Below are 15,345 nucleotides of genomic sequence, written 5' to 3'. Positions count from 1 at the left end.
TAATATGGGTACAAGGTTCCCCTTAATATGCGTACAAGACCCAAATAGGCTGGTAATGGGCAGGGAGGGCTACCCATGCCATTTTTCTCAATGATTTTCAACCATATTGCAGGAACCAGATATAACATTAAAACCGCAAGCAGTTTTAAATGGTGTTATTTCCGTTTAATGTCATTTTGTGCAGGGACTGTTCTAAACACGGGAAACACGTGGCACTTCACAGGCATACTACAGACACCACCCAGGCACCATATTTAAAGGAATATTTCACTTTTTTTTTTCACTTTAATCGTCATTAAAATCAGTGCTCCCGCCAAAACGGACATTTTTAAAAACATTTTAGGCATTGACCCATGTCCCCTGGGGCAGGAGCCAGGTCCCCAAACCCTTTTTAGGACAGTATCTTGCATATTAGCAGTTAAAATTAGCACTTTTCATTTCGAACGTTCGAGTCCCATAGACTTCAATGGGGTTCTAAAGTTTGTTCGAATTTGGGGTCCGTTCGAAAGTTCTGGTGCGAACCGAACCGGGGGGTGTTCGGCTCATCCCTAATTGCCGGTATCTGGCAATACATTACAGCCACAAGCAGTTTTAAATGACATTTTTTACTTTACAATTGTAATTTTACTGCTCTCATTCATAAAATGATGTACGACTGCCATGTAAGCAGCCTTACATAGTGTGAGGTGTGGACTCAGCCCCCTGTGCCATGACATCATGGCTCTCATATCAGAGCGTGCTGTGATTGGCCAAAGCATGCAGGTCAGGTGCATGCTTCGGCCAATCAGCAGCCATTAATGCACTGCGATCCTGCAGTGCATTGACGGTCTCGCCATTCATTATGGGGCATTCCGCTGGTGCTTGAATTTACCACAAATGCCCATAATGTTCGGTATTCAGTGAATGGGCAAACACCCGACTCGAACATCGGGCTCATCCCTATTGGTGAGGCCAAGTACTGATGTCTGATGAGAAGAGCTGACTCACAATCAGGCTGAGGTCAGGACTATGTTCATGATATTTGAGTTCCTCTACACCAAACTTATCAATCCATGTCTTTATGGAGCTGGAATGATTTGTGCCCAGGGGGACAGTCATGCTGGAATAGAAAAGGTTGAAAGAAAGAATTGCCTACATATACTGTAGAGCAGGGGTGCCAAACTCAATTTCATTGTGGGCCCCATCAGCAGTATGGTTGCCTTTAAAGGTCCAGTTGTATCTGGGGTGCGCTAGGTACAGAGTTCAGGGTTAACCACCTCAATACAGGACACTTACACCCCCTTCCTGCCCAAGCCATTTTTCAGCTTTCAGCGCTGTCACAATGTGAATGACAATTGCGCAGTCATGATACACTGTAAGCAGGTGAAATTTTTATCATTTTATTCACACAAATCAAGCTTTCTTTTGGCGGTATTTAATTACAATGTTAAATAAGGAGGCATATACCATGCTAGAAAATGTGAAGAACAACCTGCGACACAAACAAATTTGATAATCATGCAAAAGAACAACTAGAAAGTTGTTAAATTAATTAGCGCAGCCATTTCTTCTTTATATTTGGTATTTAATCATGCCTGGGTTTTTTATTTTTCCTAAAACTTATGAGGCGACACTGATGAGGAGGCATGAATATACTGCACTTATGGGCACTGATAGGTGGCACTGATATGTGGCACTGATGAGCACTGATAGACGGCACTGATAGGTGGCACTGGTGGACCTGGATTACATCCCTAGATGTCCTCTGTGAGGAGATGCCACTGATCAGCTCTCCTCATACTCAGTGCGAGGCGAGAAGCGCCTCTTACTGGCATCTCCGTGTGTACATGTGACCAGCTGTGATTGTAAAGAGCTGATCACATGGCCAACATATGACGTTCACCCAGAAAAAGAGCTGTGCCACCCAGCCATCATTTGACGGCGGGCGGGCAGCAAGTGGTTAAAGAGTGTGTTACATAGAGAATTCAGAGTTCAGGATTACACAATGTACAGAGTGTAGAATTCAGGAGTGCACTATGTACAAAGCGCAAGGTTCAGGGGAACACTATGCACAATGTGCAAGCTCACCCCCTCTCCAAAGCTTCCTCACATCTCTCTCTTCTACCTGGCCTGACTCTAGTACCTCCCTGTGTAGGTGGCTCTGCCTCCCCCTGCAGGGAGATCATTTTCTCTGTTAGATTCTGGAGATCTGTCCCCGCTGTGCCCCACTGTGAGTGTGTACAGGGATCTGTTAGTTCCAGGAACCATTGAGAGCAAAGATGACCCTTGTAATCATAGACGGCTTCTGTGTTTACAAGTGACAGTGAGAATTTGAGGGTGAGAGCTAGACTGGAGTTCCACATTCTGGTTGCAAAACTGAGTTCAAGGATCACATGTCAAGGCCTGATGAGCCGTATTCAGCCTGTGGGCCTTGTGTTTGATATCTGTGCTGTATAGGGATGAATGATAATAGAAGGAAGACTGAAGCTGTTTCTGGTGTTGCTGGTACTTGATTGCACTTGTACTGGTCACAACATTTTTTTGTGATCAGCATGGACAATGCAGTCACAGCACTTTGCTTGTGCATGCTAGGGGGCATGTAAGAGCAAGAAAAAATTGAAGCTCTAATATAGCATCCAATTCTGTAACATCCACCTTCCATCCACGTATGTACAATAGGCAGACAGAAGGCAGTCAATGTACCCCAAAAAGCATAATGCTGATGATAATGTCATCATAATGATGACAATGATGAGGGTAGAAATCTGACTAAGCTTGTTTAATATGATCTACAGCATTATACATTGAATCAATGTGTTACATTTACAACATTCTTTTCCCCAGCATTGTCCCTCTTGTGTTCAGCTCAGGTTTTAAAAGTAAAATGTAGAGTTTTGGAGAAAACATACACAATAATATTCCAGCACTGGAGGTCAGTATGGCGAATATCTCCACAGCCACCATGTATTTCCCTCTGGTGCTCAGATAGGCCGGGATCATGGCAATCCAGACACTGCAGAACAACAGCATGCTGAAGGTGATGTACTTGGCCTCATTAAAACTGTCCGGTAATGTCCTCACCATGAAAGCCAGAACAAAACTCACAGCTGCCAGAAACCCCATATAACCCAACATAGAGTAGAACCCAATAACTGACCCTTCATTACACTGAATGAGGATCTTCCCAGGATAGGAGTCCATGTCATACTCCTGAAATGGTGGAGAGATGGACAACCAGAGAATGCAATTCATAACTTGAATGGATGAGCAGAATAACATGACTGTATTGGGAAGTTTGACTCCCACCCATTTTCTACAAGAGCTTCCAGGTCTGGTGGCTTTAAAAGCAATGAAGACCATGATGGTTTTGGCTAGGATAGAAGATGCTGAGATGGTGAAGGGAATTCCAAAAGTGACTTGTTGCAGCATACAGGTAATATCCACAGGACGGCCAAGGAACAGGAATACAGAAAGGAAGCTCAGTATGAGGGAGAGGAGCAGAATGAAGCTGAGGTTCCGGTTATTGGCTCTGACTATGGGAGTGCTCCGAAACCAAACAAATAGTCCAAGTATAAGGAGAGATGTTGTAACAAATATGACTGAAGTTATAGAAAAAAATAAAACTAGAATATCCTCCTCATATGATAAATACTCAATGACCTTGTCAATACAAATAGTTTTAGCTTTGTTGGGCCATTCATTTTCAGGACATTTCTTGCAGAGTTCACTGTCTGTAGAGTAAAAATAAGTGAAAATAACATTAGGCATGGTAGTTGTTTGACAGTGTAATGCAAATGTGTAAGTTCTGTATATAATTGTATTCTATTTTATATGTGTTGCACTCTACCCTTACCATGCACACGGCACTAATAATGTTTTCAGTACATGTTTTGCATTTTTTCGAGTCCTGATTAGAATTATCTTGCCTATGTTACATCCCTTGTTACCATAAACCTACAATTTTAATATTTATGTGATACCTACGTAATCATGTGTATAAAAACCTTCAAATGCATCATAATAAAGGAGAACAGTTATTTGGAAAGGCACTGAACATATCTTTTGTGTCTGTTCCCTACTGCAGTAGTTATTATTAATTTGGAACCACTAATCAATATGAGAATAGGAGTTGCCTATCTAAAAAATATCTATTTCAGGTGGCGAGCCAGCCAGTAGTGGTTTCCAGGTGACCCTGAGTATCCGCAACGAGGAACGTGAGACAATCCGGGAATTTCTGATAATAAGCCGGCTGAGGTAAGCGTTTTGCTTACATTTGAGTTATCAGACTTACTTGATTGGTAAGGCATTTTCAGGACAAAGGGTACCTATTTTACTCCCCTTAACGCCCTTTGTCAATGGATGCTCAAATAGGAGCAGTAGTCAGTGGTTTTCACCATCTGCTACGCCTACTACGCAGACAGGTAATCTGCGTAGTTTTATCCCAAAGAATGATAAAGCAGTGGTAGTTGGAACAGTCATTAATTCATGACTGGACTACGCAAACTCGCTTTATCACAATATCAACTTGTGCGATTACAACTTATCCAAAACACAGCGCCAAGACTAATAACAGGAAAAAAACCCTGGGAATCTATCTCCCCCTCCCTGCCTCATCCACAAATGTGTGCATAGAAATGCTCCTCAATACCTAATTGAGAAAATAAATCATTAGACACCAAACCGCAGTCTTCGATCGGCCAACAAAAACCTAGTCCTCGTGCCCAAATCCCACTACAAATCTAAGGGGGATCTGAGATTTTCTATCCAAGGACCTCGGCTATGGAACGCTCTACCAACCAACATCCGCCTGGAAGGAAACCACCTGGCCTTTAGGTAAAAACTTAAGACCTTTCTCTTCTAGAGGATGGACAACCTAGCTCCTCACAGCGCCTTGAAGCGATTCGGTTTGCGTTGTGTGCTATACAAATATTTAATTCATTCATTCATTCATTAATCAAACTGTATTGATTGGTGGTTATATGTTATGTTGTCACTATCTACTGTCCATCGGAGTGTTATAGAAAAGAAAGGGGAGAATAGTGCTGTTCACAGGTGTATATATAGTACATCTGCTAGATAAAGTAGTTTAGAGGCAAGGGGGTATAGGCGCACTTAGAGACGACTGGCCAGTCATTATGGGCATTGAATTAAGTAAAGGAATGAAGCGTAAGAGACCCTCAAAAATGCCCAGCACAAGAGGAGCGCAATATATGAACTGAAGGTGCGGTTCCACCTATACTGAGCCCCTAGATTAAAGGTTAAATTGGACAGGCATCCACAATGGGTAACTGGGTTACCACCAAAGTCCACAGGAACTAAGAATCATGCATATGTATATGTAGTACATCTGCTAGATAAAGTAGTTTAGAGGCAACAGTGTATAGGCACACATAGATAAAACTGGCCAGTCATTATGGGCATTAAATTAAGTAGAGGAATGAAGGGTAAGGCCGCGTACACACGTGGCGGACTGTCTGGCCAACTTAGTCCGTCAGACAATCCGATGGACAGTCCGTCATACTTTCAAATGAACGGACTTGCCCACACACGGCACTTTTTGAGCGGACTAATACGGCGGACTAAGTCCGCCATACAATCCGCCCTACTTTTGAAATGAACGGACTCGCCCACACACGCGGAGGAAAGTCCGCTCATTTCGAGCGCGTCTCCAAGTAGGCGGGGCCCGCGAAGGAGACGTCGCTGGCCCCGCCGCCTGGAATGGACTTAAAGGGGAACCCCAACGCCGAAAAAATCGGCGTGGGGGTCCCCCCAAGTCCACAACAGAACGCTACCCGGCCGGCCAGGAAAGGGGGCGAGCGAGCGCCCCCCCTCCTGAGCTGTACCAGGCCGCGTGCCCTCAACATGGGGGGTGCCTTGGGGAAGGGGGGGGCCGCGCGGCCCCCCCACCCCAAAGCACCTTGTCCCCATGTTGATGAGGACAAGGGCCTCTTCCCAACAACCCTGGCCGTTGGTTGTCGGGGTCTGCGGGCGGGGGGCTTATCGGAATCCGGGAGCCCCCTTTAATAAGGGGGCCCCCGGATACCGGCCCCCCACCCTATGTGAATGAGTATGGGGTACAATGTACCCCTACCCATTCACCTGTGGAAAAAAAAGTACAAAAAAAACACAACACAGAGTTAAAATATTTTATTGCACAGCTCCGGGGGTCTTCCGTCTTCGGGGGTCTTCTCGCCGGACTCCTCTGCTATCTTCTTGTAGCTCTTTTGCTAGCGGAGGAGTCCGGCTTTCTTCCTCGCCGCCGGCCTCTTCTCCCGACTTCGGGGGTCTTGTCCCCCTCTTCTTATAGCTCTTTTACAGGCGGTGGCCCGGTCTTCTGTCGCCGCCAGAAGCTGTGAGCTGTGCAATAAAATATTTTAACCCTGTGTTGTGTTTTTTTTGTTCTTTTTTTCCCCACAGGTGAATGGGTAGGGGTACATTGTACCCCATACTCATTCACATAGGGTGGGGGGCCGGTATCCGGGGGCCCCCTTATTAAAGGGGGCTCCCGGATTCCGATAAGCCCCCCGCCCGCAGACCCCGACAACCAACGGCCAGAGTTGTCGGGAAGAGGCCCTTGTCCTCATCAACATGGGGACAAGGTGCTTTGGGGTGGGGGGGCCGCGCGGCCCCCCCTTCCCCAAGGCACCCCCCATGTTGAGGGCACGCGGCCTGGTACGACTCAGGAGGGGGGCGCTCGCTCGCCCCCCTTTCCTGGCCAGCCGGGTAGCGTGCTCGGACAAGGGTCTGTTGTGGGCTTGGGGGGGACCCCCACGCCAATTTTTTTTTGGCGTTGGGGTTCCCCTTTAAGTCCATACCAGGCGGCGGGGCCAGCGACGTCTCCGTCGCGAGCCCCACCTACCTGGATACCCGGTCGAAATGAGCGGACTTTTCTCCAGGTGGGAAAAGTCCGCTCATTTCAAAAGTAGGGCGGACTGGCACACACACGGGCAGACTGTCCGCTGAAATGCGAGTCCGACGGACAGTCTTTCCAACATTCTGAAAGACTTAGTCCGTCAGACTGTCTGCTGAAAAAGTCCGCTGAAGCCCACACACGAGCGGACTGTCCGCTGAAATGTGTTTCGGCGGACTAAGTTGGGCAGACAGTCCGCCCGTGTGTACGCGGCCTAAGAGACCCTCAAAAATGCCCAGCGCAAGAGGATCGATATATATGAACCAAAGGGAGCAGGTGGAGCCCCTAGATTAATGGTTAAAGTGGACAGTGATCCACAAAGGGTAACTGGGTTACCACCAAAGTCCACAGGGACTAAGAAGCATGCAGAGTATACAGCTAGAGAAAGATCTATGTGAGGAGAATGGATGAAGGGGGACAATTAACACAAGACAGAAAGGGAGATTTTGATGTTAAATTGTGGGATGAATTCGGAGTCAGGCACTACAACTAGTAAAGTCAAGAAACAGAGAAATTAGACTTAAAACAGAATAATTTATATGTTGTCAGTGAGGGAAGATGGGATGAGCACTATAGCTGCCCGTCTGATCGTAGAAGGTACAGTATGTGAAGTATGGTATTACAATATATTGGATGCAAAGGATATCAGAACAAAATAAGGAAAGCTTAAGTTAAGCATGGAAATATTAAAAAAAAGTTAAAAGAAATTGAGAGAATGATATGCATGTGCTGTGTACAAATGGGAAAAATGTAAGCGATTTTAGAGAGATATTTGTGTATGTGTGTGAATGCTGGAACCTTTAGTTCTATCTTTTGTGTGTGTCATGTACGCAGATGTGACCCCCTCCTTTCTGCTCTCCTGAAAGAATGTGGCTGGGATGAGAGATCAGTGATAAACTGGAAGGACACCATAAAAATTTCAGTTTTTTAGACAAAACATTTATAACAAAATGTGCCGGGTTAACGAATCTAATGATAAACAATGTGATCACAATTATTTTTTAATCTGTTTTTCAAACATGGTAAAATAAAGGTTACATTTAACCGTGTCTTACACAAATTGAATATCCTTTGATAGTGGAAACAGTGCATTTAAAAAAGGGAAATTGAGTAAAATTAAGTAACATATTCCCCTTTAAGGACATTTATCTGTGCATATATATTAGTGTGTGATATTGAAATTATCATATGAGTATTCATTTCTAATATGAGTTTAACAATTTTATTAATAAATATAGATATATTGAAACTGGTTTAGACAACCTTTGGTTGGAAATGAAATCCAGGTTAATGGGGAAATTGGTAAAAATGGAATTAGTTTAGATTAAGATAACAATTTTATAATTTTACATTTAATGAGTGGAAAGAAAAAAAAATTAAGATGAGGTTCTTAATTGGAATACAGCTGTCATAATGTTTAACAAAGCCAAGATGGATGGGATATATAAAAAGTTTTTCTACAAAAATGAAATCTTAAAGTCTGATAATAACTTGATGTGCGGTCCATGATGTGAGAGTAATAATAAATAAAATTTAAATATAACAGACCCATAACATCAAGTCCACACACCCTGTTAGGACAGATCCCACCTGCCGCCAGTTGTTTTATAGTTTTTGACTTTTGGCCGAGTGCTTTCCAGTCCATCATACATATTGTTGGTCCTTTCGTTTTTATGTATTTTTATTTTTGAAATCCAAAGCAGAATGCGTGGATTGTGAAATGATGCATCCCTTTTCCTTGTAAGTGCAGTGGGTATAAGTAGAAGAATATTTTGGATTTATGGACATCTCTGCATGACCGCAGGGTATTGTTATGATTTATTTTAATATTGCCAGGAAAAAGTTGTCTTTTTGAAACGTGAAACTGGAGTTCTTACACAAACAGCATGATAGAAAACAAGCCATTGTTATATTTATGCAAGCTGGACCCAATAATGAAGGGTTCACCCCGATATATCAGAGCTGTAGCTTTATGCAAAGTTGCTATTAGACAAAGTTACAGACATTATTTTGGTAAAATATTTAATTTTTAATGGTCCGACATTCTGCACAGCAAATATATAGCTAACTAAATGTTTGTCTAATGAAATGTTCAAAATATGAATTTGTTTTCTTTGCTTATGTACAAATCTAACAATGAAAAATGTGTACATTTGAATCCAGCCACCTTATTGCCTCTATTGGAGGAGGCTGGAGACAAAGAAAAAGCACATGTGTTATATTGATGACGTAGGAATCAGCTGCTGTGAGCCCCGTGCAGGGCACACTCCCTGAAGACCCAGATATTTACTTTTTTGTAGTGTTATTCCCGGTTTTATACTGAGGATGGCCATACCCATACTGAGTATGCAGTTTATCACCCAGAGGGATTCTCTGTACTCAGAGTCATTGGATCCTTTTTTTCCCCAGCTCAAGAAGCAGAGCTCCATGTTTTTGCAAAGCCTGTGAGCTATAAAAAGAGTGGATATTTATATAGATGGTCAAGATATAGAGAGCTTTTGGTTCCATTTGAAGGGCCAGAAGTTTGTTTTTACTTTGGCAGGTAAACCAATCAATCACGCTAAGTTAATTTGATCAGCTGTTTTTAGCCTTCCAGATTCTTGCTAGGGTAGCCATACTAACATTAAAACTTGCATATGGAAGCAGACCAGGCGACTAAGTATTCTACATTTACAGCCCTGGACACTTGCTGGGTCTATGTAACTCACAGATTCCACCCTAGTTCTGGCCCAGTATAACTGGGATTAATAATTCAACTTGAACCACTTCCCACCCGGCCAATGCACATATACGGCTGGGTGGGAGCCATCTACTTCTGATAGGACGTTCAGGAACGTCCATCAGAAGGATCGGGAACGCGCGCGCGCGTGCCCGCACAGCGGCGTGATCCCGATGCGCCCGTGTTACCCGGACACGGCGCATCTCAGATTGGCAGGAGGGCTCTCTGATTGGCCCTCCTGATCACATGACGGCCGTGTCCAATCACGGCCGTCATGTGATGTAAACAAACAGCCGGTTGCTAGGCAATCAGCTCCTCCTCTCCTCACACAGAGTCATCGCTGAGGAGAGGAGAGCAGATCGCTGCAGCCGGCTGATGATCAGTGAGTATGAGCTGTTTTTTACAGCTTTTTACTCACTGATCACCAGTCTAGTGTAATACACAACACACAACACAGTGTAAACACAGTCTCCACATATGTCCCCATAACACACATGTCCCCAAAACATACATGTCCCCAAATAATAAAAACACATGTCCCTAATAATAAAAACATGTCCCACATATGTCCCACTAAAATCACATGTTCCAATGATTATCTGCACACATATATACGTGATCACCTGCACACATATATACATGATCATTTGCGTACATATGTCCGTGATCACACAAACCAATTATTAAACACTTAACGGAATTTTTTTTACCAAAAACATGTAGCAGAATACATTTTGGCTTAAATTTATGACAAAATTAGATTTTATTGGATTTCTTTTATAATAGAAAAAAGAAAATATTGTTTTTTTTCCAAATTTCCGCTTTTTTGCGCTTATATCGCAAAAAATAAAAAACGGAGTCGTGAATAAATACCACCAAAATAAAGCTCTATTTGTGCGAACAAAATGATAAAAATGTCATTTGGGCACAGTGTAGCATGACCGCGCAATTGTCACTGAAAGCGCTAGAGCGATAAAAGCTGAAAATTGGGCTGGGAAGGAAGGGGGCGAAAGTGCCCTGTATTGTAGTGGTTAAGGACCCCGGAACGAGAAGAACAAGTGGTCCACAGGGGGAAACTTCTTACTAAACAAGACTTTGGAAAAGGTGATCATTTATGTCTGCCAGACACTCTTTTCCCTCCAGCTTGACACATGGACCGTGTCATCAGTCACAAGCAGTTATGACTGCCTTAGTAAATGAGCATGGGGCCAGGGTTGTCCACAGTTGTTTTTATAACATACCACTTCTGTTTTACCTGTTACCAAAAGCTGAACATTCCTTCCAGAGATAACAAAAAGATATATCCAGATGCCAAAGTCATTTCTTCATAAATTGAAACCAATATGTATTCTGCTACATATTTTGGGGAAAAAATATATCCCAATAAGCGTATATTGATTGGTTTATATGGACTGTGGTATACAAAGTATGGTTTATATTTATGGAATTTTTTTAACATTTTTTTCTTATTAATAATGGCAGTGATCAGCAACTTATAAAGAGACTGAGATATTGTGGCAGACAATATGACACTAACTGACACTTTATACAGTAATCCGTGCTAAAAATACGCACTGTCAATGTTCTAATGACACTGGCTGGGAAGGGGTTAAACATCAGGGGCAATAAAAACAGTTATCTGTGTGCCTAGCCAGTGTTTTGTGTACTGTGTGTGCTGCTTTTACTAGGGGAAGAGATGGATTTATTCTGGGCTTTTCAGGGACACAGAATCCATCCCTACCCCCTTGTCAGAACAGAGATCTGCCTTGTATACATAGACAGATCTTGATTCTATGTGTTTTACTGATGATCAACGGGTGCCAGCAGAATCCAGTACCCAGCACCCACAGATCGGCTTCTGATGTGATTAATCACAGCAGAAGCAGCCCACTGGAGGGACACGTGCACCCCCTGCAGGTGGGAGAGCATAATATTGTATATATAAGTGATCCTGTGCAGGAACGCCACTCTGTAGCAGTAAATCTGCTAAAGGCCGGTGGTTTGCCTTAAAGGTTTTTGTAGTCCAGATAGTAATATTAAATATGAATTAAAAGCCATACAAAACAAAAACAATGTTGGAAAAATATACGGTATATGTTGAATATCTCAAGAAAGTTTTAGTCATAAATAAAGTGTGATGATGCCCTACTGAAAACCAAAGAACCTTCAGCTTCAGTGATGGCCATGACACAGTCTGTCTATAACTTTAGCATATATGTAACAATGACATTCCCGTATTTTACACTTTTAGTCTCTTCAGTGAAATCATTTTCCAGATCATTTCTTTTAGATAAGTGCAAACATGTTGGAGACTTTGTCAGACAGACAGGAGGAGGAAGGAGCTTCCAGTTGCTTTTTTTGAGAAAGCCTCCAACACTCCAGAGGTAGAAGAAAAGTGCAGAAAGGTCCATCAGTAATCATTAATTGAATACAATTTAGGGAGATGTTTGGCCTGCAAAGTGTAAAGTGTGTACAGAATCACTTTAAGGGACTTTAAAAGCTTTAATTTTCTAATTCAATATCAGAGTTTATACTTAAAGAAACATAAAGCTTACCAGAATGATTTGATATTTCTCCTTCTGAACATGGAGCACAATTATAACAACATGGGTGATATCCTTCTCTTACAGATTTTCTGAACCCTGGAAGACATTCCTCGGAGCATCGACCTCTTGGGACCTGAGATAATATAGAGCTATATGATCTAGTCAAGAGCAAAAGTACAGATATAATAGTGTAGGTAAGCCAAGCTTCTGATGTTTAAAATGATGCAGCATGTACCATATACCTTGGTGGAAACACATGGACCATTCCAGAAGGTGGCCCTTCATTAGTCTGGATACCACAGCATATGCATAAACGCTGCTTTAACCACTTTGCACTCGCTCTATAGCCAAAAGACGGCTACAGCGTGGACGCTAACTCCTGGGAGGCCATCCTTGGACGTCCTCCTGTTTACTTCCCCAATGCACGCCGCCACGGGTGCGCATCGGGGAAGTTCTGTGTTGGCCGTGTCCCTCAGACACAGCCAATCACAGATCATGCTAAATTGCCAATCACATCGGCTATTTAGCTAGATCGGCCTGTCCAATGAGAGGTGATCTCATATGTAAACATATGAGATCATCTCTCATCACCGGCTCCCCTCCTCACACAGAGACAGAGTGTGAGGAGGGAGATCTTCTTTGCTGCAGCGTCAGTGTCAGTGAGTACACACACACACACACACAAACACACACAGAGTAAAACACACACACAGTAAAACACACATACAGTAAAACATACAAACAGTGAAACACACACACATGCACACCTGTCCCCAGTGCCACCTCTCAGTGCCATGTGTCCCCAGTGCCACCTATCAATGCCACCTGTCCCCAGTGCCACCTAACAGTGTCATCTGTCCCCAGTACCATCTGTCCCCAGTGCCACCTATCCGTGCCACCTGTCCCCAGTGCCACATGCCACCTGTCTCCAGTGCCACCGATCCCTAGTGCCACATGTCCTCAGTGCCACCTGTCCCTAGTGCCATGTGTCCCCAGTGCCACCTGTCAGTGACACGTGTCATCAGTGCCACGTATCAGTGCCACCTGTCAGTGCCACATGTCATCAGTGCCACGTATTGGTGCCATCTGTCATCAGTGTCAGGTGTCATCAGTGCCACGTATTAGTGCCATCTGTCATCAGTGCCACATCAGTGTCACGTGTCATCAGTGCCATATATTAGTTCCATTTGTCATTGGTGTCAAGTGTCATCAGTGCCACGTATTAGTGCCAACTGTCGTCAGTGTCACATCAGTGTCACGTGCCATCAGTGCCATGTATCAGTGCCATCTGCCATCAGTGCCACATCATTGTTACATGTCATTGTCCTGGTGCTCCAAGGCCTTCAAAAGTTTAATAGGTAGTCATCAAGTTAGATGTGTAATTTATGCTCCTAGAACACGTGATGGCGCTCCCTGCATGTTGGGCTTCTCTAAGTGGCCAGGCTGTGAAAAAGTCCCACACACGTGGTATCATAACACCCAGGAGGAATAGCAGAATTTATTTTGAGGCATCATTTGTGGTATACACGTGTCATGTGAGAGAAATAACCTATTACAATGACAATTTTGTAGGAAAAAAAAATAAAAAAACAAAAAATCTTCATATTGCAAAGAATTGTGGGAAAAAATAACAACACCAAAAACCTCACTATGCCTCTTACTAAATACCTTGGAATGTCTACTTTCCAAAAAGGGGTCATTTGGGGGGTATTTGTACTTTCCTGGCTTGTTCCGGTCGCAAGAAATTAGATCATGCCACCAGTGTGATCAATTTTTTATGATTTGCACCACAGCATGTAGACTCTCTAACTTTCACAAAGACCAAATAATATCCACTAATTTGGGTTATTTTTACCAAAGATATGTAGCAGTATAAATTGTGGGCAAAATTTATGAAGAAAAATTAATAATTTGCATAATTTTATCACAGAAACAAAGAAAAATGCGTTTTTTTTTCAAAATTTTCGGTCTTTTTTCATTTATAGCGCAAAAAATAAAAAGCCCAGAGGTGATCAAATACCACCAAAAGAAAGCTCAATTTGTGGGAAAAAAAAGGCAAAAAATTCATTTGGGTACAGTGCTGCATGAGTAATTGTCATTCAAATTGTGAGAGCACCGAAAGCTGAAAATTGGTCTGGGCAGGAGGGGTGTTTAAGTGCCCAGTAGGCAAGTGGTTAAAAATCCAAAGAGAAAATCAACCACATTTTACAAAATTTTAGGAGCCACCCATACAGACATCCAGGTAGCTCCATGTTTTTTTGTTTTTTAATGTATATACAGTAACTGCAGATTTCTGATCGGGGGAATTACTACTCTAAACTGTTTTATTTTCTTCTTTTTACAGTCAGATGAATTCAGAAGGCCTGGAAAGAATCTGGCCATGGATAATACTGGCGGCCATTCCACTCCAAAGTCTTTTATCTTCTTCTGTGGGTTCGGGTCCTTCTATGAGTGTCTATGTCCCGGTCTGTGTGATGAGGAGGGGGGGTAATAGTAGTCAGTCACGTTCAGCTGGGCTTGTTCTGTAATGTAGAAGATGTTTTGTAGTTTGTCCACTTCTTCAGTTATAATGAGTGATGAGAACATATCCCGGCAATTATATCCACACAGCTAGACCTGACACCTTCATCTAATCACCATGGAATGAGTCAGGGCAGATGTTGGCTGTCTATGAACGGGACGGGGGGAGGAGGTTAGGTTTTGTCTGGAGATGGGCTTTACGGTCCAAACTAGTATGTTTCTTGTATAAGTTCTGGATCATCTTCCCCGGTGTAACTCACCTTGTCTCCTTTCCATGATATTTGCTCTGGTTTTAGTGTAAGTTGTTGACCCTCTGAAAGGGACCCATCAAAGTGACCCACAATCATCCAATCAGTGATATTTCTACCTTTAATTCTTGTAATCCAATTTACAATTTCCATTGGGCTGGGCAGTTCTCCTTTATCATTAAAAATCATGACCTTGCCATTCGGATCCTTGTACTGGACTTCTTTTACATAGCGGGACAGCTTAAAAAATTACAAAAATGATTATAGGTAACAAGTATATAGAATGTTCTGTACTTTTTTTGACTATAGATTGTTTATCTAGTTATATCTCATTTACAGAATGCCATCGGGATCAGATGACCTGTTTGCTGAGCACTTAAAATCAGATACATTTTATTGGGACTATTTATAAACAATTTGGTC

The 15,345-nt window shown here is 42.9% G+C and overlaps 1 protein-coding gene across 1 annotated transcript; it reads right to left on the bottom strand.

Annotated features, from left to right (window-relative positions):
* Window positions 1-2,802: 2,802 nt before the first annotated feature.
* LOC143958243 (vomeronasal type-2 receptor 26-like) lies at window positions 2,803-14,950 on the bottom strand. Its single transcript, XM_077467761.1, has 3 exons — window positions 14,935-14,950; window positions 12,237-12,287; window positions 2,803-3,578 (listed from the first exon to the last, which is right to left on the bottom strand). Exons 1-3 carry the CDS (start codon window positions 14,948-14,950, stop codon window positions 2,803-2,805), a joined length of 843 nt encoding a protein of 280 aa, XP_077323887.1.
* Between the last annotated feature and the right edge of the window lie 395 nt (window positions 14,951-15,345).

This window comes from Lithobates pipiens, unplaced genomic scaffold (assembly GCF_037356315.1).
Source record: "Lithobates pipiens isolate NorthernLeopardFrog02 unplaced genomic scaffold, aLitPip1_a1.2 Scaffold_6, whole genome shotgun sequence".
NCBI classification, from domain to species: Eukaryota; Metazoa; Chordata; class Amphibia; order Anura; family Ranidae; genus Lithobates; species Lithobates pipiens.
This window is presented reverse-complemented; position numbering and strand designations above follow the sequence as displayed.

Bases quoted from the DNA above. Each gene is read 5' to 3' on its own strand.
- LOC143958243 (XM_077467761.1), bottom strand. The intron at 3,579-12,236 runs GTAAGAGAAGGA...CTATAACTTCAG, and splicing joins TTCCAGGGTTCAGAAAATCT to TCATATTTGTTACAACATCT.